Source organism: Dysidea avara, chromosome 8, assembly GCF_963678975.1.
Source record: "Dysidea avara chromosome 8, odDysAvar1.4, whole genome shotgun sequence".
In the NCBI taxonomy this organism is placed as follows: Eukaryota; Metazoa; Porifera; class Demospongiae; order Dictyoceratida; family Dysideidae; genus Dysidea; species Dysidea avara.
In genome coordinates this window covers 3,876,727-3,904,486 of record NC_089279.1, presented here as the reverse complement: position 1 = coordinate 3,904,486, position 27,760 = coordinate 3,876,727, and the positions used below count along the sequence as shown (strand labels likewise).

Sequence of the window (27,760 nt, the reverse complement as noted above, 5' to 3'; positions counted from 1 at the left end):
CACATGTACACACAATACACGTACACACACAATACACATACACACACACACACACACCTGGAATCTCTTTGATCTACACTGTTTCAAGATGGATGCTCTACAGTCAGCTCTTCCCCATAATTGCTCCACTAGTTGTGTGATGCCATATCTGTTTTAAGACACATAGCTACACATGTTAACAATTACATACACCATCACTCATCAGTATGATGCCCAACCCACCAGAGCTGGGACAATGCAATAATGGTAAGCTGTATCCATGTCTTCATACAGCAGGGTGTATTTCAGACTATGGTACAGCACTAATACAAATCCTATTTACATCAATGTGTTGTGTATGTTGTTAGTATAGTAAAACGTTTTAAAAAATGGAGTACACTTGTAGGGCACAAGCAATAAAAAGTAGTGAATTACTATAAGCAATATGAACGAATGATGGTATTACAACATAGTTCTGTAGCCATGGGGCTCCTGGCCTTCACAGAGATATAAACTGATCTAGAGATTTACAGATCCACCAAAAATAGTTGCCAAAGAGCAGAACCAAACATGTTGAAGATGAGTTTAGTGTGAAAATCATTTGCTTGATAGTGCAGCAACTTCATTCTGGCGTTACCATTTGTGAATTTATGATTTGCAAAATCTGGTTGATATGTCGGTAAGTATATGCATAATTAATATTTGTGCAGTGTTTGGATGAAATCATTTTGTCACAAACCAAATGTTTATTAAATATTAAGCAAGAGAAAGTCTTCTATTCATCCTCACAATAATCTGACATACGTATGTACAATGTACATCCAAAGCTCGACTGTATCATATTTTTGGGCCACAACATTCAATACTTCTCATCCTTTTCATTCCTCCTCTACCCCCCACTCACCGAGCTTGATACTTGTCAAAATCTTCCTTGTCAACATCCAGCCCTTCAATCTGGTCAACGGCGATGTACGTTGACATCAGAGCTGGTCCCAAGTGCTCCTGCACCATCGGATTAGTGTGCACCAGAGAGGCAAGGTGACCATGAACACCACTGGAGAAGGGGAATAACAACTGAATAACCACAAGAATAACAATCATCAGTTAGCCACTGAATCCTTATAGTAGTGTCCATCTCATTAATTGTACAATGGAGTCCTGTCTGTCTATTCTGGGAATGTCCTTAAGTGTTCTCTTATTAATAATATAGGGTTTAAGTACACTAATACAAATGGGGTCACTAACAAGTGTGACATCCTAGTGATCAGTGTGTCAGACAGGCATCCTGATTGTAGAAGCTCAAGTGCCTGGTGTCTACATTTTGAGGGTGTTCTTTTTATGGTAGTAACATTGTCAACCAAACAGTACTCACAATACTAACATACGTATGAGTCATTTACATGGACCCATTGATGGGGTTCCGCTTTAAGAAGTGGTACTACACCGTAGAACTCTTCAACTCGTGCCTCAATTTTACTGTGGCATAAAGGTTACCTTTATACAGAACAGATTACGCCAAGGTGATAATATCTTGCATACAGAAAGTCGAGAGGTTGCTTTGGAATGTGCGTTAGCAGTGGAAAACGGCCCACAACAGCTCAAATAAGGCAATACCACAGTCACTGTGGTTACAGCTCCAACAGGTGTCACTATAGACTACCTCCAGTAGAAACTCGTCTCCAACTATTGAGTGTGATGAAGCCATTACAATTCGCTGACAATGCATCATTATATTACACTGTGTTATGTAATCACTTCTTGCATCATCTTAATGCAGCATTGTGGATTTCCCCTATTCCTTGTTGGGACCATCAAGACATCCTGAGTTCAGGGACCTGCTCTGCATGTCTAAGCCAGCCAACATTAAACTTCCCAAATATGTTATTTAATACCTGTTTAATGTAGCCCTAAAATGTCCATATGCAAACAGCATATTTTTGGTACCGTTAATTTTTTTGAAGTGGTTCCAAAAATACACATAAATTTATCTGTCAACACTGTGCTGACTACATAGAATGGAACCCCTAGCACAGGTCTGTAGACCCATGTGTGTACAAGTGTCCTGATAAGTGTTGTGGTTTTGGAGAGGAATTAATGCAACCCTAACGTGAGATGGTGACACACAATACCATAATATTTAAATGGGACTTGATACACTATAAACCTTCCATATTAGGAAGAAAGTTTCTGGTCTCAGCCTCTGTACATCATAAACACTTCAAATACACTAACAAGCAAATGGCTATGTTACGAGGACACAGTCAGTCCATCCAGAAGACCTCTTTAATTTTTCCCACCACTGAAGCTAAAATTAAATGATTACAAATGATTGTGAATGGATCATGACCAAAGCAATACAGCACGCAACACAGATGTTGACTTGCTCACCTTCCCCAGCCAGATCCAGACAACATTGACCTGCACACAATACATGTCATTGTATTAAGCTATGTACAACTCAACACTGCCAAGTATACATACGTACGTACATATTTGAAACTTAACTCCTATTCGCTCTATTCTATATACCTGACAAACAGGAACTATAGTGACTCCTGGGAGGTCTAAACAACAAGGTCTAATTAATAAGGTGACTGCTATGTGAGGATTTGCTGTAACTTTTTTCCTCATAATATTTAACATGTATGACATAAATACACCCAAGTAACAAGTATGGTATTCATTTTCACACACAAGTACCATGTATGTTATGTTCTGTGATCACTTTTACGCATCTCTCATGACTACTACATATCCTACCTGCTCCTTAAGTGAGTTGCATGCACCTCAGTCATTTAGGAAAAGTGGCAACTCATTAAATTATCGTATTAAGCTTCTACACACACAATGCTACAGACTACATACGTACATTACATGCACACTACATAACACATCCTATACTACACTGACATCACAACATGAGATGTGACATGCCCTCCAGCACAAGGTAACAAGAAAAGAATAACCACAAGTACATGTATTGAGCATGCACATGTACATAACATGTGTGTTAAGTGTATTATAACACTTGGGATAAACACACTTTATGTTTCATGCATGCTACACAATGTAACATTACAGTAAGTACAGTACACATGTCAGTTACATCATACACACCATAATCCTACCATGTGTGTGACATACACTACATCATAGAAGAGAACACCTCAGCAAGAAATTTACAGTATGCAGCTAATGGAAAGTGTGTAACTCTAAATGTGTAGCATGCAACCAAGATGTTATAGAGGGTATGTCACAAATTATCGATGTGTTATGAACTTACCTACCTTCTAAATGTTCGAACATGCATGATGTCAACCTCAGCTTGTTGTATAACGAAAAAGTGATCTATTTAGCAGACCATGCTGAAGTGACCTTATTTGCTAAGAATTTCAGGGTATTTTCTTTCAGAGTTTCCCTGCATTCTTTTCTGTATGGTATGTAGTTGCTAAGGTCATTGTTTTGACAAGCACCAAAATTTTAATCATCAGTAAGTTGATTATAATAAGTGGCAATAACTGGCTAATTGACTCAAGATCATTCATTGTTATGTTAAGTTATTTAGCAGCCAATTATTGAGCTTTGTGTTTTAGTTTATTGTGTACCTGTTATGTACACTATTTACATTATAATCAAAATACACTCAGGAAACGATAAAATTCATACATTATTGAATACTATCACTGAAGAATGGATGACCTGTAAGATGGTTACTAAACCTTGTAGACATCCAGTCTGCGCATGAATGAATTGGGAGCTAACTATACGTCACAAGGCTCCCTACCAGAAGTATCTTTGATCATTGCAGGTACAACAATGGATCACAATTAAGTGGCTTCCTCCATATAAAATGTATGGCAAAGTTTTACTGGGTCATAACGAGTGTCTTACATTAGAATGAAGTACTTTTAACGTATTTTTAATGGACTGAGAGGTCACTACAAAACAGGAGGCCGATGTGATGCTACAATTATGTGCTACTAATTGTTTTTGAAAGCTCAGCTCAAAGCACATACCATACGTATGTATTTATCATATGATGTTCATAGTGAATGCAACTTAATCTTATCCCCCACCACCCATGTACCCAATCACGTGACAAACGTCTCATGACATTGGTCCACATTCTCGGCCCTTGTGAAATTGTGTATAGCACCAGGAGCTTATAATAAGCACCAAAGTTTTGTGCCTTTGGCGCTTATAAGCTCCTTCAATATCAACACAGATAATGCTCAAAGTGAAGTGCTTATCATCCTTCTACTCTGGGATTTTCATTGTGAGCTGCTGCTCACTTCCATTTATCCTCTGATGGCACAAATATGTGTGCTTAATTCTTATACTCTTACTTATTACGTACTTAAAATCAAATGAATTAGAAGTGTTGCTTTAAAAATATTACCGGCATGATTAATGAATGCCAATTCACAAGACTATGTACGAAAACCTAATTAGAAAACTGCAAAGAATAGATATAAACAACAGCTCCATGTATTGGCTGATTTCAGGTATATTGTGCACTTCCTAGCCCAAGAAATTTTGACTAATGTCACTAGATGACTTCGCGTGATTGAACACGTGGGCAGTGGGGTACGACATCAAGGGCAGTTGAGTCTTTCCTCATTAGTCTTAATCACACTATGTACCAATGGCAATGGGTAATGTATATTCAATAATAGTACCAAGGCATCTTCTTTACTGGAGAAGAGAGTTGTTTTGCAATACTGCATAGCCTTACAGACTCTTGCTTACTTAACATGCATAACCCCCCAGTGACATGAATGTATGTACTTGCTATCTATCCTACATGTGACATGTACATGATTCTACATGTGCATCACATGTCATGGAACCCCTCAGGGTCATTACACCATGTATCTCACATGCTACCAACACTTGTGTTAAGTATGTATGTGTTGTGGTGTCTCACTTGTTACTGGCTTGATTGCTGCCCTCCGTAAAGGAAAGAAGAACTGACACAACCTTGCTCTGAGCTACTGGTCCTGTCAAGATGTCTTGTCTTTGTAACAGTGTCACACAGCAGTCGACAAAAGGTGTCAGCTATGTAGTACACAAGTATTTACATCACATGTATTTATAATTCTACACAATTACTAAAATACAAACAATTCCAAGCAAGCAGCAAGTATTTACATGACAACTGTGAAAGTTACAACGTTTACCTCCAGGCCAGAAAGTAGGCGTGGATGATTCCCTGCAACAAACCTAAACCATCCAACCATATCCTTTATACTGTATTCTGGAATACAAGCCATAACGTGTTTAGCTTCAGGCTACAAATAACAAGACGGCAGTGTACAGCAAGGAAACAAAATTTTAATGGCTGCATACGTTTGCTGATGATGATTGCTGGTCTTCCTTTTGTAGTTGCATCATCAACCAGACAGCCTGAGTGATGTAGAACTCTGAGCATGTACGGACGAAGTGTGGATCCGTTAGACAGCAATCCCATGTGAGTACGTACAACTACATAGAGAAGAAGATGGGACACTCTCATGATCAAACAATGGTGCTATCATTTAGTATGGCTTACCATCCGAAATGACTTCAGTACACTCTTCCTGTCTTCTCCTATCATATCGTTGTCAATTGATCTATTCAAGTCACTACGCAATGCAACAACATAATAACTAAGGAGTGTGAGGTGTGTAGCATTTCATTTGTTCTTCAAATGTATATTAGTTCACATGAGTCTCATATAGTCACCATACAAAATGAACAAACGACAAGGAGAACCAGATAGTGCTTCACATAAGCTTCAAGGTTATCTATATAGTTTGTTTTGTAAGAGCCCCTGGATTAGTTGGCAAAACCAAGTTTTAACTATTGAGATTCATACAAAATACCATGAAGATATCTATATTAATACTAGAGGGCATGACCTATACCCCTGTAGGAACTGTTGCTACTGTATTTTTGTTAGTATGATGTACACACTCATATGAAAGAAAGGCCCTGTCTAATGTGCTGAGTTGTAATAACATATCTCTTTTGGCATTAACTTACAAAGATGTAATGAAACAACCATGAAGATTTAAACAGTACTCGAGTACTTCCCTTGTTAACAACCAGGTGGATATGAATACTGTTAGGAGTGTTGTGAGGTACCACTCCTGATACTACATACACATTATATGCATACCTAGCTACGGACATGTGTAAAATAGTCACGCTAACATTTCTAACAGATAAAGCACAACAAACTAAGTTATAGGCTGCCAGTTCAGTACATACTCTGAAAACACAGCTCATGTGATCTTTTGAGCACCTGAGTCACAAACTTTTACTACCCGAACACCAAAAATTCTCAGTGGGTACATGAGTACGACACTTGCACACAGTAGTTGAGTACTTGACTATTTCTAGTATTAAGCCCTAATACAATAAGCACACCAAACAATTCTAACTTTCTTTGTGAATTTCATCAAATACAGGAAAACAATGGAACGTAGGAATGTATAAGGTTACATAGTTCTTCTGAGAACAGTGGCGTATGGTTACATAATTCTGAGCCAGCTGTAACTATTCTTAGCAAACCAAATTCACTGCAAAAAAATTCATTGAGGAATTCACGCCTACTAACAACCAACCCAGGGACAAGACTTCAGTCATACAAGTACATACACAAACAACATTGTTTGTACTTAAATACTTTTCACTGAACTTGTTTAAAACAGATACAGTCTATACATACGTTACATGCACATGAATACTATCACATACACCTGTACTATACGTACGTGTGTATGCATGTGCACAAAAAAGGAAAGGCTATGGCAGCTGTGTGAAACATGGATACCGCTGCCCAGCCCTGTGCACAACTCAAGCACTTGAGTATGGTGCAGGCAAATCCTTCAGGGGTAGTGCTAGTAACCCACAGGAGGACTGGAAAGGGCTCACGAAAAGAGGTCATGGAACATGAAGTTCCACAACAACCCCAACACCACTAAGTGAGACAAGCTAGGACAATTGGGCATTTGCTTCCCCAGTAAGCACCAGGTACCCATTGATGCTACAGATGGGTGGGCTGCTTCCACAGATGACACCAAGCCACCAGGTCCCCAATATACAGCTGGGTAGACTAGAGCAATGTGAAAAAAGTTTATGAAACAACAACAACACCAAATTGGCATTGAACCTGGAACCTTTCGATCACCAGGCCACTGCTCCAGCCACTTGGCTATACTACCTCACATAGCGCACACACACACTCACACATGCACGCACGCACGCACACACACACACACACACATAGGATGTGCTTGTCAAAAGGTACAACACAAAGATGGTATGGGCTAGCAGGACTACACAAATGATCAAGTATGCATACCACATGAGTTACACTTACTTCAGCTCATTACCAAAAGTCCTAATGGCTGCCATTAATCCAACATGTAGTCCTCTCTGAGTGATGTGGAATATCTCTGTCATGAAGTTGTAGTCCGCTAGTGGGTAGAGAGATATGTATGAGATAAAAGACATCAAATAATACTTTAAGACTACCACAGTAATAGCGGCAGAGTAGGGGCAGACTGTCCGTCACATCACACATACATGCACACACATACATGCACACACATACACACACGCATGTACATGCACAACTTACTACTGGTTGGAAAATATCTTTCATGTCCTTTAGCCAAACTCTCTTCAGCAGCTGCAAATATACAACATAATTACATTTTAATTAATGCCCACCAACTCTACCTACATATATTTCCATGAGCAAGACACGGCTCATTGTGAAGATCCAGCCTGCACTGCAGTGATGTGCAATAACTGGGATCTATCTTAGCTAGCTTGCTGTTTGGAGCAGTACCAAAGAACGGTTGACACAGTTGCACTAGTACAGCTGAGAAATTCAACATATAACCTAAAGGCAAAATAAACCATATATGTAATTTCTCCGTGCCTACAATTAGGGTTAACCTATAATGTGCTTATAATAAGGGTTCATTTCTTACCATCAGAAGCCACAGGTTCTATTGTTGTCTTCTGTCGAAATTGAGGTCCACAACGTAATTCATTCAGTCCTACAACACTAGCCAGCCAGCCAATGGCATTTGACTTCTGCGATGTCCTTAGCACCTTCAGGAATCCTGTGGTGACACACTCCTGACATTTGTGTAGTCCATCTTGTATTGGCTGACAACAATGCTTGATGTCATCGATCCGCATGTGATCAGGAAAACCACGAATCTGTACAAAAGATTGGAATCGTTTATCTTTTAATAAATTTGCATCCAGTTTTCCAGGTATCGTCGATGGTGACAAGAAGCCAGAAAACATGGAGTCCTTTTCAAAATAGATTCCCAAGCGGTGGATTGCTGTGGATACTTCTTTCAATAATTGTTCACCAACAAACTCAGAGAAAAGAGATTGGCCAAAAAGAACACTTAGGGCGCTCTGAGATTTGCTGATGTCAAGAGCAATTTCTTCATACGAGCTAGCATTCTTTGCATCAAGACCAGCTGTCTTTACCAACTGAGTAAATGCTTCTTGAGCAAATTCTTCTTGAGCAAATGACAACTCAGTTTTAGCTAATGTAAGCAGTTTAGTGAGTAGTTCAGGAGGCACAGTGACACCATCTGGAGACCAACTGCTAAGAAGGGTGATGAACGTCGCCAGAGACCCCTACAAGATCAAAGTATTGATTGTTACAAAATAGAATCCAGACAGGTCTCCTATAGACAAGGTGTGGCCACATATTAAAGATAACTTTTTAGAACAAAAACAAATTATTATCACTTTGTAGAGTTCAAAAGGCTTTGCCTACAATTAAATAACTTACAGTGTAACAATGCAGTGGAGCCTCACTCAGTGGTTACCTCATTAGTAAGACCACCTCATTATAATGACCATGTCAAGTAGGTCCCAAACATAGTTAAAGTGTACTTCATGACCTCGTTAATAAGACCACCTCATTATAGTGACCATGTCACGTAGGTCCCAAACATAGCTAAGGTGACCTCATTAATAAGACCACCCCATTATAGTGACCATGTCAAGTAGGTCCCAAACATGGCTAAGGTGTACTTCATGACCTCATTAATAAGACCACCTCATTATAGTGACCATATCAAGTAGATCCCAAACATAGCTAAGGTGTACTTCATGACCTCATTAATAAGACCACCTCATTATAGTGACCATATCAAGTAGATCCCAAACATAGCTAAGGTGTACTTCATGACCTCATTAATAAGACCACCTCATTATAGTGACCATATCAAGTAGATCCCAAACATAGCTAAGGTGTACTTCATGACCTCATTAATAAGACCACCTCATTATAGTGACCATGTCAAGTAGGTCCCAAACATAGCTAAGGTGTACTTCATGACCTCATTAATAAGACCACCTCATTATAGTGACCATATCAAGTAGATCCCAAACATAGCTAAGGTGTACTTCATGACCTCATTAATAAGACCACCTCATTATAGTGACCATGTCAAGTAGGTCCCAAACATAGCTAAGGTGTACTTCATGACCTCATTAATAAGACCACCTCATTATAGTGACCATATCAAGTAGATCCCAAACATAGCTAAGGTGTACTTCATGACCTCATTAATAAGACCACCTCATTATAGTGACCATATCAAGTAGATCCCAAACATAGCTAAGGTGTACTTCATGACCCCATTAATAAGACCACCCCATTATAGTGACCATATCAAGTAGATCCCAAACATAGCTAAGGTGTACTTCATGACCTCATTAATAAGACCACCTCATTATAGTGACCATGTCAAGTAGGTCCCAAACATAGCTAAGGTGTACTTCATGACCTCATTAATAAGACCACCCCATTATAGTGACCATATCAAGTAGGTCCCAAACATAGCTAAGGTGTACTTCATGACCTTATTAATAAGACCACCTCATTATAGTGACCATGTCAAGCAGGTCCCAAACAAATGTAGTTAAGGTACATCAACGGTAACAATATAGTTTCAATCAGCCTCCCAAGGGACATCAGATACAACACAAACACATACCTGACTCTTTGATGATGAAGAATATACTGACCAGATATCGTCCACATCAACTGTCTGCACCCCTACGAGTATACACATCGCCATGGTAATCCAATAGGTAATGTTACAATATTTTACAAGACAGCTTCACATTATGACTAACCAGGGAAGGACTCAATATCACACCCTTCTGTACCAACAACAGAATTTTAATTCTTCCACTGCTTATTAATACGAATGTAAGACAATTAAGTCACACAGTGCATACAACAGAGTCTAGGAAAGTACTTTTGACAAGTGTAAATTGACTTGTGTGACCATACACTGTAAAATTATCCTGGAACACAGGCCTGTTGCCACCCTATGATAATTGAATTCACCGTGTCTGGCCCACTGTCAAAATGAGATCATGAACCCACAAATGACTTTCTGTTTTATTGTATGGACACCAAGGCAGTGGGAATGTCACAGTGTCGTGGGTATTTGTTGTACTGTATGCCTATAATGTCCTCCACAATTTCCTGTCCTCCATAAATTTCCCGCTCAAAAACTAAACATGGATGTAAGAACAACTGAGCACAGGAACAAACACCATAAGAACATATAACAAATCGAAACAACTACAGATAGGTACATGACCAAGTTGACTTGAGATGAAATTGGCCTACTCGACAACTTGTCACCCACGCAGCCAAACACTGCTTTATGTTGAATACCTATACTCAAAAATCATATTTGTTAGAAGTAAATTATGACCCATAGCAAGCCACTCCAGCCGCTGCTTATGTACAGTACCCGTTTGTACGAATTTACGTGCAGCACCTACAGAATAGTAGATATACACCTTTAGTATGAGCAATTAATTAAGACACTGTTTGGGGTCTCAGGCTTGGGTGTATGTATATCAACGAATCTCTTGCAGACATGGTATTACTACGTATATTACACTATTCCTTATCAAATGTAGTGCCACACATACACTACTCCACTCTCATAATCACAAGTACAACATACCTTCCTTCAGTTGTTCTAGCAGCACCACAGCAACAACATCTTTGGAACAGTTTGTTAGCTGTGACCACACCGTGGGCTGTACCCCAGGTGGAGGCGACGAGCAAGCACGATTGTATGACACCACTAAAACCTTAACAACATCCTACAGAAGGGAACACGATAAGACTTAACACACAGTGGTTGAACAATGCATGCACGTACAGTCATGCAAACTGTAGTATGCAACAGTTTTGTACAATGCTGCATGTTGTACAGTACATTGGAGATACATATAATGGAGACCTTGGCACCAACCAATAGCGTCCTGATTATCAAGGTGTCCTGATTTTCCAGGTCAGTTTATCCACTAAGGGATACTTTGGGATCTTAACTAATTGTCTGGATTATGTAGGTGTCCTTAAGTGTCCACAATACTGTATCTCATGGACTTACCAATTCCCTGGACAATCGTCTCAATAGGAGCAATTTGAATTTCTGGTCAAGACAAACTGGAACATGAGACCACAACATGAAAGCACCTCACCTCGCTCATTCCTGGGTCAGCGGGCACATCACTTGGATCTAGCTTCATCACCTTATGAGAGTCCCGGAGAATTTCACCACCTGACCCTCCTGAAGAGATGACCTAAGGAGCTAACAGTGAGCACAGCTTAGCAGTGATAGCTTGTGCACATACCACTTTAGTGCAGAACAAGTGTGATAGAACTGCTGACTGGGATTCCACCATAGTCAACTCCTAAATACAACAATAAAATATCACATAATGTGACTTGCTACAGTGTACATATGTTTCCACTTGGTTAACGTAAATTTGACAACTGCAATAAAAAACACTACCCGTTACCTTTGCTAAATTCATAACCATTGTAGCACTACATAATATTATTTTGTTTCAGCTTATAAGGTTTGCAGCTGTGTGTGTTGTGTTCATGACTGTAGATATGTGGACAGACACACAGACACACAGACATGTATAGGACAGACACACAAAACAAGCAAGTATAATTCTTGCCTTCACTGGAGAAGCCATTTTGTCAGTAACTTTCTTTGTTGGAGTGGTTGCAGTTGGCTTAACAACAGTGGTAGCAGTAGCAGTAGAGGTAGCAGCTACTGGTTGTCTCACTTCAGGTTCCTTGCTACTGACAGGTATGGGGGGTGGAGTGGGTGAAGTCACCTGCACCGGCTGTGACTGTTGTTGCAGTCTTGCTAATCTCTTTAATCTGACATCACTGCCTGCATCCTCCATTACTGCAATAAACACAGCAAAGAATATTACACCACAGCTAAATGTACATGTGAATCATGTATACACACATACACATGTGCATAATCTACATACAGACTACACAGAACTTTTCTGGGACAAAATGTTATTATCATGAAATGAAATTTTTTCTACTGGGTGTTTGAAAATGTGTGCATGTAAATTTTTGATCTATAAACTTTATATATTCGTATACAAATATAACAACTTTATTGTTAATTTGTTACCTCTCAACTTCTTCACAGCTGGTTGTGTTGAGGATTGTGTCTTGCTAATAGCACCTCCCACTTCCTGTTCATCCTCCTCTCCTTCCTCTTCCTGAAAAGTACCACAGCAATGAATGTATATTCCATACACCAACAACATTACTTTATAGTGGAACAAACTGTGAATTGTGTATATGGAGACCAGAAGTTGGACAAAAGGATTCAGCCCAAACAAAATTTGCTTAGTCCCTGAAGTGGATTAAAGTAAAAGCTTAGCAACAAACACTGATATTATTAGAGTGGCTAGCGACATTGGCCCTACTGATGTTCTGATAATATTCTTAGAGAGGGATCTAGGAGAATTTCTGTTGAGATTTTTATTTCAGTGGAGAAGTTCAGAATGGAGTTATTATAGTACTAAGTAAGTGCTACAAGAGACAGAGGAGAATCTGCAGGATGTTCAATATTTTGTTCATAATTTAGTACCAGTGAACACATACTTTTACATGTAAATTGTACAAAAGGGCACTGTGCTTCTCGCATAGTGGGCCCCCTTACGTAGGTGGCCCCACTGTGCAAGACTGTACATGTATAGAATATGAAGACGTTTACTCTGTTAGCTACCCACCTGATCTTGACTGTAACCAATTCTCGGTTGCTTACTCTTCTTTTCTCTATCTTCTTCATCATTTCCATCACCACCAGCCGAGGAGCCTTGTCCGCCTACACCTCCACTGGTTTGGCCTCTGCTGGAACTCTGGCCACCACCTGATTGTTGGCCACTGCTTGATTGTTGGCCACCTCCTGATTGTTGGCTGCCCCCTTGAGTGCTAGGATTATTCCCCGGTGCAGTGACTTTGTCTTCAGGAGAATTGTTACCATGGTGACTATCATCATCATCATCATCACTATGGGGTTCCCCCTTCTTCTTTGATAATAATGCTGTCCTGATTTGCCTCAAGCGTTCCGGGTCATCCCTGATGGAGTCACCTAGAAGTGAAACAAGCAGAGACTGAGCTGTCGTCAACAATTTCCCTTGCTTTGCAAGCAATTATCTACAAACTACAGTAAAACAACCTACTGTATGTATAAACTGCATGCATTTAAAAAAATACTGGGTAGTGCATGTAGGATGTAGTGTAGTAGAATTTCTCAAATGGGACCATTGGTCAAAGACTGGTGCAAAGTGTCCTCCTATATGTATATACATAGCATTCAGCTAGGCAAACATTTCATCATTACACACTCACAACGTAAGCTACTCATTACATACTGTTTCCACGACAATCCCTGGTTGAGTAATAGAAGTACCAGCTGCTGATGAGTGTTGTCATGACAACCACTGCTGTGTAGAATATCATATGATTAGTTGTTAGTTCTGCTGTAGCGTCAGTAATGTTCTGTTCTTCTTTGGGATCAGAAAACAACTGGTAAAGACAATAATAGTATTATGGAGGATATGTACAGTTGTGCATACTGTATGTAACACGTGTACATACATAATACGTATGTACATGGCTGCATGTAGATTCAAAAGGTTTGTTCAGCCTCCTACAGGTACATACTAGTCCTGCCCCCAGGGGTTTTACCTGCAGTGACTCTCAGCACCACAGTGTTTTTACTGGGTAGATATGGTCTTGCAGCAGAATCTCTGTGTGTGCATGGGAAAAAAATGTGTGTTAGTCTGCGTAGTGTACAGTATATAGACACACATATAAAGAGAAATAATTTATATGTAAAATATTAATACAAACCTTTTGAAACTCTGGCCAAGAGACGGTGCCATCATGATCCTCATCCAGCTCCAACTCCAACTCATCCAGGGTCTGTGTTAGTGATACCACAATACTAACTTCAACATATTATAGTTAAAGCACCACCACACGTGTGCATGGAAACTACAGCACGAGGAGGCATGTTGAGAGGCTAATACAGCACGAGGTGAAGCCAAGTGCTGTATTTTTCATACACACAAGCATAGGCGGTGCTTTAACTGTTATATTGTACTTCCTGGTTGTCTGGCTCGGAGCGATTTTCTCTAGTACTCAAAACCGCTGCTATTTTCGGTGATCAGGATATCAGTAAGTGTTTAACTAATCTATTTCTAGTCATAGAACAAACTAATCGGATTAGTTGGCTAGTTTAGCGATTTACAATGTCACACACATGATCAATTGTGCTGTCTTAGTGGAGTTGTGTTTAAAAAGCTTCGTGATCAGATGATCAGTAAGTGTTTATACGATCTATTTCTAGCCGTAGAACAAACTCATAGGATTAGTTTGGCTGGTTTTAGTGATTTACAGTGCGTTGTTTACGTAACATTCCTTAAATAAATTCTCTGCATAACTGTACTGTATTTGCCCAATTAGATGCATAACTGTACTGTATGACTCATACAGTACAGTTATGCAGCTGATTAGTACTGTATGGAGAATACGATATGCGGCATCCCACGGAAAGTACAATATATTGATATATTGCAATATTTTCCACCACAATACAATACAATATGGCTATTGCTGCATTGTGGGGCTGTGGCTTGTGGACAATCACTCTATATATATATTACCCTATTGGTGGGTGGGAATCAAAAGATATCAAAGTCACCAATAGCTGATTATTGTAGAATACTTCTAAACATATTTGGTAACTGTCGTTTGAGCTGTACTTATCTCAGTATACAGATATGGGTTATTTACACTGGTATATAATTCAAAACATTGAAATACAAAAATATACAACACAATATGGTGTTTACCCGCATTCTTAGTTTGTATGTAATCACCAGTTAGGCAGCTTATTACCCCTAACCTTGTGTGACCAGACCACCTTTTAGCCTTTGTGTTCAATTAAGAAAGGAAAATTCCAACAGCGTGTTCTGAGCTGTTCCCGGGTACCATGGAAGTTGATAAATTAGGTGAAAATAATGCCAGCAAATTCTGACCTGCGTGGCTGGCCACACATTATTTGCACCTTGTTTTGCAGTGAAGCCTCACTTACTCTTTACTAAGACCACTTGTCACTGTAGCCAGGTATGCCCCAAACATAGTTAAGATATACTTCATAACTGCATTAATGAGGCCACCCCAACAGCACATTGTTAGTACTAGTATTAAAGTATGGACAATGTATAATCATTACAGGTAACTTAAAGTTAATAGGCCGAGAGCCTTTTAGTCTGTCCATATCCAATTTGATGCCAGTAATTATCTAAATTGTTCTTAAACTAATTTAAACTACCTGACGCGATCACATATAGGGGGAGGGAATTCCACTGATTTACAATTCGGTTTGTAAAGAAATTTAATCTTGGGTTGATCCTGGAGTGGTGCTTAAATATCTTCTGATGTCCTCTAGTAATACTGTCAACAATTGTGAAGAATGGGTCTGGTGAAACTCGATACAAATGGTTAACTATTTTATATGTATCTATTAAATTGCCTCTCTGTCTTCTACAATACAAAGAAAGTAAGTCAAGGTGTTGTAATCTTGTTTCATATGGTAGTTGTGCTAATTCTGGAACTAACTCAGTGGCTCTCTGCTGTATCCGTTTTGATGTTTGCACTAAAAATGGGTTCCAAATTGGGACGCAATGTGGGCGAACGTATGTCTTATATAGTATCAAGAATGATTCTTTAGTCAGGTGGGTAAATGCTCTCTTTATTAATCCAAGGGATTGTATAGCTTTAGCTGACACTTTGTCACATTGTAGTGTGAAGTTTGGTTAAGGCCATATAACCAACCAAAATTATAATCCCTGAAATCTATATAACAATGAAATGGCTATCAGATGCACTAGGCCATTTAAACACAATGGTGATGAGAGAGAGACCATTTCACCCTCTCTATATAGACTTACTCCTTTGTCCAATGGCAAGGAACGAAAGTTAAAATCATCAGTATCCACTTCTGTGGTCTTTCCATCCCCCAAGTCAAGTAGCAGTACCTCACCATTGCTAGTGAAGTGACAACACATCAATTACCTCAAATGCTCACATGTTTGTGTAGTGTATTCAAAGAGGACCCCCTAAATTGTGGACAACTTGATAATCAGGACACCTCACTAAAAAGAACACCTTGATAATCAAGACACCTGTCCATGGTCCCATTTATATCACATTTAGACCCTTGAAATCAGGACACTTCACACTTGCCCACTGTTTGATTATGTATGCGGAGCAAATTCCTTCAAGTGTGCATTACGTTCGTATAACTCCGTTAATACCTTGTAAACTAGTTAAATTATAAATAACGGAACCGCCTTTTGACTAAATTTTTACCCACTAAGTGAACTTATTTTCAATACACATACCTGGTGAGGAACTTTGACTGTAAGTGAAGCAAGAGAAGTGATACTATCGCTTTGTGGTAGGCCATCACTCCATCTCCGTATACTATCCGAATACTATCACGAGCGCACAGGGGAAAACCCATCGAACAAGTAAACGCACATAGTTTTATTTTTTTTCATCATCCTAATTGGACTGACGATCCGAGTTGGACTACATGTCTTTACAGAAGGAAAGTAGTTACTCTAGAAGGACTGATTCTTTCTGGTGACTTTTCAGGATGGCTAGCGTAGGAGTTACCGTAACAAGGACGCAAGTGTTGTCCTTGTACAGAACAATGCTGAGAGAAGCGCGTCAGTTTACCAGCTTTAACTACAGGTAATTTTACGCGTAAATTAACTATTGCAACCCTGAACGTGTATATTCTAATTAAAGCGCAGTTGTAAGCATCTAGTGCGCATGCGCGTTAAATTGTCAGCATGGTGAATCGAGAAAAACATTCAACTGCTGCCTGCATTTGACATAAATTTTCATGGCAAATTTTTATCAGTTAGGCTCCTTAAGTATCACATTTGCCAATACTAAGTTGGAAAGGCATATTTTTTATAGCTAGAAGTCAACTTTCTTAGCTACTTACAAAGCTGCTAAATAGCTACATGCAGCTACCAATGGTACAAAAAATCCTTGATGTATGGAAAACAGTGATGCAGGTAGAAATGTGGTCTTGTGTTGACTGATCACAACACCAATAGTGCAATTGTTGATTTTAGCTATTGTCATTTTGCACACATATGGTATACTAGTACCTACTTTTGTGTGGGTCAAAATCTTCATGTAAGGAAAGTCTGAGAGTGAGAAATTTACTTTAAACGTTATGTATTATGAAAATATAAGAATTTGTGGGGGTGTATAAAACATTTCACTGAGACTGTAGAGAGTGTTGACAGAAATGTAGTGATTGAAGGGGGGTTGTTACTAGTGCATTTTATATTTATTAGTGGGAAATTTTGCAAGGCATATTTTTAAAGTTTCAGTTTGCAGACTTCTCATACAATGCTGTGATGAGCCTGTTTAATCTGTACATCAGCTATCAAAAGATGTTAGCAGAACGCCCCATACATAGTTTTTATACCTAAAGTGATGTAGAATTGTAGAGTTTTGATGTGTTTTATAAATATGGGTGCTTTCTAAATTCTCTCGCAGCACTTATGGGTGTAGCTTAGGTTCAATAGTTCAGGTATTGGCGATAGTCACATGATGTTATGTGACCTTGTTACATAATTTTAAATATCGCATATCTCTGAGAGGGAAATTTTTACAGTTGTCGTGTGTTGACTCCCACAAAATTTGCAGCTCAATCAAAATATGTACCCTGAAAATTTTTCCCCTCAAATTTTTGAATGACAGCAATCTGCAAAGTATTTTCCCCTCAAAGACCCCCGCTATATGGTAAATATTTAACACAGGTTTCAAGTTTTTCTGTAAATCCTGGCCACTTGCTTACAAATTTCCAGTTTGGCTCATTTATGAGTATTGCAGTCGTACATACACAGTAGTTTCCTTTTCATGAAGACCATCAAGTTATGAGCAAAATTGCGAGGCTTATATTATTATTTGCTAAGTGCTGTACTATTTGTTACTTTATAGACCAGTAGTACTTCACGTAATGGCCAGTTATCAAATGACTTGTACAAAGTACTTTCCTAGCAATGATCCCCTTGACATTTTTACAAACTATCAAACTATGCTGCATGTGACAGAAAATAGCTATGCTACTCTCGTTCTATTTTTCAGAATTACTCCCTGGTATTTTGATAATGCTTCAAGATAAACTTAATATCCTTTGCACAGTGTGTAGTTTATACAGTATTTGATAATACCAAGAGTATTCCCATCATAATGAATATCCTCTTGATAATACAACTATAGTTAGAACAGGTTGACAAAGTCTCAACATTATTTGGAGACTCAAAGATGACATGGATCCACAAATCGCCGAGGCCTGCAACTAGTTTAGAAATTTCCCTGGTAAAGAAAGAACGAATGAAAGTTCCCTTTGGATTTATCCTTCGAGTTGTGGCACAGATACAGCAGAAAAGATAAAAACAAATTGCGTTAGCACCACACAGTGACATTGGTGCATCAACGCTTGTTTTGTCCAGAAAGTAAGCTAACAATATAAGGCTATTTTGTTGTTAGCTTTCCAATTTTCATTTGATGAATTTTGTAAATGACCACTAGCTATAGGCTACAGGTCACTACGTAACTACATAATTGGTGATCGTTTCTGTTCTAGATAGTACCATCATTAAACCTCTTGTAAATGTTCTAACTGAAATGCAAGAAATACTTAATATGGGTCCACGCATACACGCAGATTAAGTATGAGACACTTAATCTGTGTATTATTTCAACTATACAGTACGTTGGTATCATAAGAGTGGCTTGGTGGCAAATTTCAGACAAATTTGTTGTGCATGCCAAATTATAGGACAGGTGTATTGGACAGTTGCCTAGTGGTTGTGATTAAACAGTATCTACAGTTGCTATTTCCTCAATAGTTATATTTTGGAGATCATCGTCACATCAATATATCGTATTACAGTTTGCTCTCTAAGCTAGACGATTACATGTATATAGTGACCTAATCACGCATTAGGGTAGGGCAGGAATAATTTGAACATACTTAAATCTTCTTAATGGATATCTTTCACCCACTCAATTAACTATGATAATATCTTTGCATCACGTAAAATGGTAAACAGATATTTAAAATGTAAAGTGTATAACTACATGTGGGAACACTTTATCCACAGATTTGATGACACAAAAATCCATTCTTTTCATCACCATTGCCCTTGTTGCTACTGTGTCACAGCTTCAGTGACACCCTTACAGTACTTACTTTTTATTTCTCCCTTTCTTTAGTTTGAATCACTGACGGCACTTGCCAGTAGCTCTTACCTCTATTTGTACTGCATAGCATCATAAAGTTTTGGCATTTTGGAGAATCTTTTTGCTGGTGTTGCATACATACAAACGAAAACTGACGTTAAGCCAGCCAGTCAAAGCTGGGGTTTAACCTTTGTTAATTGATAAGCGGTCCATCTTTTGGCGGTACATAGCTCAGCGAGACAGTCTCACAGCAATAGAAGCCTGAACTAGAGGGTGGTGCCAGTTGCCTATCATGTGAATTAGTTAAACATGCACTAGTGAATGGATGCCATAGCTAAGACGTTAGCAACAGGTTAAGTAGCCCCTCCCACCTCCCCAGACCTCATCCAGGGGACACCACATCAATACTTTGTCCAGTAAAAATTACTGTGTCCTGTGCTATCTAAATTTTAACCTATTTTTGCAATGGTAACTTGTCATTTTATGCCTCAATCTTGATACATAGATAGAAGATAGAACAAAGTGATGTTGAGCTACTTTTCAGAAGCAGGCACCCAGACAGTTAATACTGTCCCTGCTGTTGATTTAAAACTATAAGGTATTTAGTCAATTTGTTTGGTTTTGTATTCACACAGTACCACTATTTCGTTGCTAAGGAAGCGTAACTCAAACAAACTGCTTTATACCACTAACAATGCTCAGAACTTCATTGCTAAGGAAGTGTAGCTCAAACAAATCACTTAAACCACAGACAACACTTAAGATAAACGCATGACTCTAATGAGTTGCTTTAAGCCACCGGAACACTCATAAATTCGTTACTAAGGAAGCGTAACTCAAGCAAACCATTTTAAACCACAAACAATGTTCAGTACTATACGTATATCTTCTTAATTGTTCTATAGTTTGTGGTGTTTTCTTTTAACTTACAGTGCCCACTCTGTTGTTTTCCGGTCTTTATAACACCTGCATAGCCCATTAGGAAAGCCGTTCACATCATATTCAAACCCACTTTCACCCATATTTCGAACTGGCATGAAGAATATATGCTTCAGACTAAAGCTTACATGCCTGTCAGCTTAATGCAGGGTCTATAGAGTGCTCACACTGTTAGCAAATTTACTATCTGTCTTTATTGAGATATGAAATCATTATTGTGACAAGGACTTGTTATTGGGATAATTGTAATAATGTACTTATACTCTATTACACTGTGACAGTTAGTTTTATTGCTTTGTGAAAGGTTGTGTTAAAATGCACTACTAAGTGCTCTTAAATTACTCATGCCCTGTAATATTGCTATTTTTATCATGTTTTTGTAATATTTCATTTTGTCTCAGTGATGTTTATACAAGTACTGTGCATATCTGTATTAAAACCGGGCTCAGATAAATGCCTGAGCTCAGATAAATGCCTGAGCTCAGATAAATGCCTGAGCTCAGATAAATGCCTGAGCTCAAATACACGCTGGGTACTTCATCTCAAACTATAGAATACATGCCTCTGGTGTGGGTCCGTATAGATGCCAGAGTGCCAAAAACTAGACTATAATTTTAATAACGCCGGAGTCGTGCGGTGTACATACATACTGAATAAGCATTTTCACTTCATATTTCATTGTTGCAAAGTGAAGATTCCAACTGTAAGTCAATTATACAAGGACTCTTTGTTCACAATCACCCTTCGCCTTGTGTGCTCTAAGAAATAAACGCCTGGGCGTGAATAGACGCTGGGCTTGTTTACACACCAGGTCCAAAATCACTTATGGGAAATAAACGCCCTGGCTTTCATACGGTATATAATACGGTATATAATGTCACACAATAGTACAACCCAAATGCGCCTGCCAGTAAGATTTATTTTGTATATACTAAATAAGGTTGGTATACATTATAACCATATATAACTGTTTAGCCCGTAGAGGTAAGTACGAGTCACTTTGAGATGGTGATGTTTTATGTGTGAATGCAAGTTATTGAGTAACAGTCACAAATTGCTTTTTAATCGCAGCTACTAGATGTACTGTTTAATTACAGGTACCCCTAGTTAAAAGTAACCATCCAAATTGTAGATACAAAATGTCCTATTGATTCGTACAATAAGTTGGAATTTTAGATGTGAAATTTTTCACCGATCAATTGCTGTATGTAACACTGTTAATCGTGTTATGTCTTTCTAATCAATGTCATGTACGCTGCAATTTATTGTTGATGTAGCCTCGTACTGTGGTTTATGTAAAATTGTCCTTTAATGCTGTAATTTATGTAATCAGCCATATCATTGATTACATTATTTTAACCACAACTAATGCTGGTGTGTGTATGCTACTACACATTTCACAAGTGGATAACTCCATCGTTCAATTGTAAATGCGAAATGACCAACTATAAAGCAATCCAGCTCTTTTGCACAAATAAATATAATGATTTTGTTTTACTTTCATATATAACCTTTCTTACACTGGTAATCTCTTTGAAGCTTGAATATCACTGCTGCTCTATAATAATGTTTATCTATTTGAGCCGTTAAGAAGAGGTCAATGGAAAAGGGAGCATTATTTTTTTTTTTTTAATGAAATGGTTTGTTCTAGCCATGTAAACAACAGAATTTCAAAGGTCTGAAATTAACTTAATTAAGGTTTTAAAACAAAATTACAACACTTTATATTCCAAAATTCTGTTAAATGCCCACCACATAGTCAGTCACCTGATTCCTTTGCCACTGACCCTATCAATTGCACAACAGTTATCATACGTCACGTTCATAGCTGTATCACTACAAAATTTGTGATTGTGTATGAGCGGTGGAAAGTTAACTACATACGTATAAGCAACTAAAGTAAGAGCTCACACTTGGTACTGTATTAAACTCTTGATATAAGCATATATAAAGATACACTGTAGTGTGTAATGCAGCATATGAGGCCAACACGCCACAGTGTGCCAAAATTGAGTTTTTTCTTTTATACCCACAGCAGTGTAGGTATAAAAGAAAAAACTCAATTTTCACATGTGTGGCTCCGTGATCCCTTGACTGATTTCCTATGTATTTCCATGAAATTTGCAAATATATTGTATGTGTGTGTGTGTTTGTTTCTTTGTTTTTCTGCTGCCTAACCATCCCCCGTGATACTCACTTATTTCATTCATAAAAATTTCTCTGCCACAAATAACAGACACTGGGCAGCCTGTAGCTATGGTTCTAGGAGACAGTCATCTTTTATTAATTACAATAATTATGACATATTATTCACAGTCACACAATATGGCAGGACATGTACAATTAAAAGTTGTATCCTCCAAGTAATGTTGTCATGAAGGAAATGTAACCACCTTGATAAGCAGGACACCTGGCTATTGGCTACATTTTACTATAAGTGTAGTTTCCTCCCTCCCTCCCTTCCTTGTTTACTCAACAATTTCATGACAATTTGAACTACATTAACAAATAATTAGATGTTTAAATTAACGGATGCAAGTAACTAGTTAAGGTAGTTGTCTGTCTAATAAGAGTGCTTGAGGTTGTAGTAACATCATTCTTGTGTCTCTACATAATCACATAAATAAATACATGTTAGCTACCTTTCTAATAGGACACCTTGTGGCTAGCAATTCTCTTCGTTGAATTTCAATTTATTTCTTATTTTCTAGGTCTTATGCCGTGAGAAAAATCAGAGATAGTTTTAGAGCCAACAGATCATTAGATGACGTCACTGCTATTAATGTTGCCTATGATGAGGCGATAACCTCGTTAGAGTTGCTAAGAAGACAGGTAAGAGATATGATTGGCTAGTTTACCTTATTGTTAAATTATTAATGTACTTTGTACTATGAAATATTAGGGACTGAAGTATGAATTAACTTGTGAAATATTTAATGTATATATATATTTATTTATTTTTATTTGGTATTGTGGTTAGGCTAAAATATCCATTTAAAAGTTAGAACATTTTTTGCTTGGTTGAAAGGTGATCAGTTAAAACTGTTATATAACACCTATCATACGACAGGAAATTTTGACAAAAGAAAAGATTGACGAATTTGCCAAATCAGTTACTTCTTCAAGCATCCATAAGCACCTTTAATAGTACATGTTTAGATCATGATTTCTTGATTTTTGCATTTAGTTCATCAAAGCTGATGATGCATTTACTTTTCTTTCATCAAAATTTCTTGTCGTACGCTATTCCAGCTGCACATGTAAACTTGTGCACAAATAATTTTCCATTACAATGCTCTGACAAGTATTAAAGCATATATGGTTATCAAAGCTGTTTTGTATTTTCTAACATGTTTTGTGTTGTGGTGAAAGTCTGTGCACGTACTGTATGTATGGTACAATACGACATGGAATAGATGACTTGGGGCAAACTTTCTGCTTTATATTAAATTAATTATATATAGCTTTAGGGGTGATACTTTTTAATGTACCTTTGAGCTATGAATATTATTACTACTAAGGTTTCTTAATGCTGACTACAAGCCTTGCAGTACATATAAACACCCATGTTACTAAAGTTGCCTAGCATGTATGAAGATTGTAACATTACTCATGCATTCTTCTCACAACAATGATAACAGTGTCACAGCTATATGGTGCATAGGATATTAAGCAACTCCGACTGACTCCACAGCAAGAAGTCTTGGATGGTTATCAAGGAAAGAGTGCTTTGCTGCATCGGTACTAAAAAGAAGCTTTACTTTTTTGGTCACAAGATTTTGAACTACAGATGAGCAAAGTAAGGTACCATACCAATTGCAGTCATCTTGGTTGGTAAACAAGAGTCCAAGTAACCTCAAACATGGAGCATGGTTATGTGGTATAATGAACAAGGCATACAAAAATGTGATGATTGGCATAAACACACTTCATGCTATTTGAGCAAACCCATCAAAGGTAACCATCAACCACTTATGGCTACAGTTATTAACCATATATGGATGTGCAGATTAGCCTCATAGGTGTGAATCTCTTGTGCTTAGTGCCTCATGGCCAGCCCACAATTCCAATGGGAGCATTAGCATCTGTCTTTCTCACAGTTGTCTATCTTGACATATGCACACTTAACTAGACAGTAGCCATATTATTTTCAAACTAGACAGTAGCCATATTATTTTCAAACTAGACAGTAGCCATATTATTTTCAAACTAGACAGTAGCCATATTATTTTCAAATTAGTGCATGATGAAAAGGTGTCTGAGTGGAACTTATTATACTGCAATTGTAGTGACATTGTAGTGACATTGTAGTGACATTGTAGTGACATTGTAGTGACATTGTAGTGACATTGTAGTGACATTGTAGTGACTACGATAGGACTTGTTATTGCTCTTAAGACTTAGCTTAAGGTGGGAACTAAATTCTCTGCAGGTCTAGTCTTGAAGTGCTGTTGATAATAAAGGTACTTAATTAGTTGTTTTCTGCATAGCTGTGGGGTGCACACCCACTTTATTTTGCTACTGGTCTCATTTTAAATCAGTGAGAAAGCATATACATTTGAGCTGTCATCATTTCAAACAGTGCTTAACAGAATGGCGGAAGTGTACATGACCCAAAGTCCATGAATAGCATTACATGTCACAAGTTCACAGTCTGAACATATTCACAAGTTGTACTGGTTCCAGATGAAATATCGCCCACCTGTTATTAGTAGTTGATAAATTGTCACTCCAGAAGTTGTGTCTCTTCAAAATGTCTGCCAACAGAATTATATTTGCATGTTTTGTACAAATACTGGTTGCTAAAAATAGCTCTAGCATAGCTTAAATGTTTCATGTTGACAGGTGTTATCCAATTTTATGCCCTGTTTCTTTCACTAAAGTGGTTATATGCTGTACTGTGTAATCGATGATTATTTATACTACGTTAGTGCTTGTCTTTCCCACAAGAACTTTGTCACTGTGATGGTCGATCTGACCCTCTGGCTATTGCACGTATGGTCACAAAGCATATCTAAACAAATCCCATTAGCGTCATGGATACTCACAGTGACATGTACAGTTTGTACTAAAACTTTTTTTTCTTTTTTCTCCTTATACATGATTGTGATTATGATGAAGTACAGGTAAAGGCACAGCCTGTATACCCGATCAATGCAATGTCTTATACAAAAGTAAATCTTGAGTCTAGTAAATAACTGTCTAACAACGATACATGCATACATTTGTCTTGATATAAACTTGAATGTTGTTAATGATACCATAAGGCATAAGGACCTATATGGGTACCCATTTTATTGATGTACTCCAAGGACTCCAACTCATGAGCTCCTGTTGTATTCTTGATGTGACTGGTTAAGACAAAGGGCTTTGTTGTAACCATGGTTTCCTTGAGGTGGTTATTGGTAAAGGTTTAATACTAACCATTTAATAACAGTGTTAAATTTTGGTTTGGTAAACAGATTTGCTGTTGATAAGTGTAACTGTAGCCAATTAATTTGTAACAATAGCAGTGTAAACGCTTGGTTTGTTAGTATGTGCTGTTGTAGATTGCTACTAGGGTCACAGATATAACCAATAGTACAACAGCAATGTTTAAATAAACAGTTGGTTTTGGTTCTGGGAGGTGCGTAACACTTTGTAGAATTAGTCAGATGCAACCACAATTATTACTGCAATGCTTTTGTTAGCGTTGTAGTGATTTTTAAAATAAGCTGTATTGTAGCTGGCTTGTGACTCTCTCACTAACAAGGAGTATGTCAATATGAGATTCATTGCTTCACCTGTTTTCTTACTGTTGAAACACTCATTGTGTCCAGTAATAGACTAACAGTATATGGTTTTAAGAGAGAAACTGCTATGGGATAACCACAGCCAAGCTGTACATTCAGAAACTTACAAACTACGCCTTATACTTTTTGCTAGCTGCAGAAAATTGTGAATGCATTACTTTTATTTAGGAGTAAAATTGAACGTTTATTTTGTCAAAGTACAAAATGCAGTTCGCTCACATGAACATATTTGATTATTGTCTTTTAAATGCTGGTTAGAAGATTCCATCTCTTGTTCTTCATCAATTCTATTCTTTACACTTGAATACACAGTAGCAGCTGTTGTCAATTATTTCTGTTTATTCTCAACTTGAGAACCAATTGTAAACCAACAATTTCCCTTTTGTATAAGTGCTTTTATGGCTTGTGTTAGCTTTGACTTGTTGGTTGTGAAAAAGTCTGTATGGTGACCTTGGCTATGTGAAGAATGCAGTGTGCTTGCAGATCATATCAGTTTATACAGCTGTTACCCTTCTTACCAGTTGCTACGTTGTTTCATTGGCTCAATCTATATTAACGTAATCACATAATTAGTGGGGATGGATTTAGAAGCACTTTCAGTTTGACCTTATGAGAGCATTCATAGCTTGTGGTGCCAAGTGTCTATGAACCTGAGTATTTTGATAACATCCGTTGAGACCTTCTAATTCTTGCCTGTTCCCATAGGGGTCGATTGTGGAAGGCTGTGTACAGACTGTTTTAGTAGTCTAATGCCTTAAAACTGTGCTGATTCCAGGTGTACTTACCATGTAAGTGAGGTGTCCTGATTTCAGGGGTCTAAATGTATGTACACTAATACAAATGGGACCATGGATAAGTGTCCTGATTATCAAGGTGTCCTTATTAGTGAGGTGTCCTGATTTCAGGGGTCTAATTGTTGGGATGATGGAGAAGAGTCTGATTATCAAGGTGTCCTTATTTTATTATCTAAAATGTGTGTACAGTAGTATAAACGAATCAAGATGTCATTGTCAGGGAGGTATCCATTTTTGAGAAAGTTTTATATTGCCCCAGGCGTCATGTTGCAATCCTAAAGTTATTTACATTATTAATATTGAATGAGATCAAATGTCAATAATAATATTCACAATGTTCTTAAGAGCAGGTGTAGCCTTGTGGTTATGCTGTACTTGTTACTACTTCACAGGTAGCTATCAATAAACTATATGGATCAGTTAAGCAGATTGTGGAGCAGTAGATGAACTTGATACTCCAACACATTCATGATACCCAAATTGGATTATAACCAACAATCCTGTATACATTGTCTGTATAATGATTTCACACCTTTTAATGTTAATACATAAATAACAGTTATTAAGAAGTGGTTGTCACTAAA

The 27,760-nt window shown here is 37.9% G+C and overlaps 2 protein-coding genes across 2 annotated transcripts in view; one reads left to right on the top strand and one right to left on the bottom strand.

The window, feature by feature from the left end:
- LOC136262735 (uncharacterized) overlaps positions 1–16,893 on the bottom strand; it is a 24,600-nt gene extending 7,707 nt beyond the window's left edge. The window contains exons 1-23 of the mRNA XM_066057120.1: positions 16,780–16,893; positions 16,327–16,423; positions 14,222–14,293; positions 13,741–13,894; positions 13,096–13,457; positions 12,489–12,579; positions 12,010–12,245; positions 11,674–11,733; positions 11,521–11,622; positions 11,430–11,471; positions 10,998–11,139; positions 10,005–10,066; positions 7,965–8,634; positions 7,712–7,873; positions 7,607–7,657; positions 7,346–7,442; positions 5,531–5,603; positions 5,329–5,463; positions 5,160–5,270; positions 4,907–5,037; positions 2,368–2,397; positions 884–1,033; positions 58–148 (exon numbers count right to left, since the gene is read on the bottom strand). Coding sequence (XP_065913192.1) covers positions 58–148; positions 884–1,033; positions 2,368–2,397; positions 4,907–5,037; positions 5,160–5,270; positions 5,329–5,463; positions 5,531–5,603; positions 7,346–7,442; positions 7,607–7,657; positions 7,712–7,873; positions 7,965–8,634; positions 10,005–10,066; positions 10,998–11,139; positions 11,430–11,471; positions 11,521–11,622; positions 11,674–11,733; positions 12,010–12,245; positions 12,489–12,579; positions 13,096–13,457; positions 13,741–13,894; positions 14,222–14,293; positions 16,327–16,423; positions 16,780–16,844 — 3,186 coding nt within the window. The 5' untranslated portion in view covers positions 16,845–16,893. The remainder of the gene's footprint in view (positions 1–57; positions 149–883; positions 1,034–2,367; positions 2,398–4,906; positions 5,038–5,159; positions 5,271–5,328; positions 5,464–5,530; positions 5,604–7,345; positions 7,443–7,606; positions 7,658–7,711; positions 7,874–7,964; positions 8,635–10,004; positions 10,067–10,997; positions 11,140–11,429; positions 11,472–11,520; positions 11,623–11,673; positions 11,734–12,009; positions 12,246–12,488; positions 12,580–13,095; positions 13,458–13,740; positions 13,895–14,221; positions 14,294–16,326; positions 16,424–16,779) is intronic.
- LOC136262737 (LYR motif-containing protein 4-like) lies at positions 16,891–27,760 on the top strand. Its single transcript, XM_066057122.1, has 3 exons — positions 16,891–17,134; positions 23,302–23,422; positions 27,569–27,760. Exons 1-3 carry the CDS (start codon positions 17,037–17,039, stop codon positions 27,617–27,619), a joined length of 270 nt encoding a protein of 89 aa, XP_065913194.1. The 5' UTR covers positions 16,891–17,036; the 3' UTR covers positions 27,620–27,760.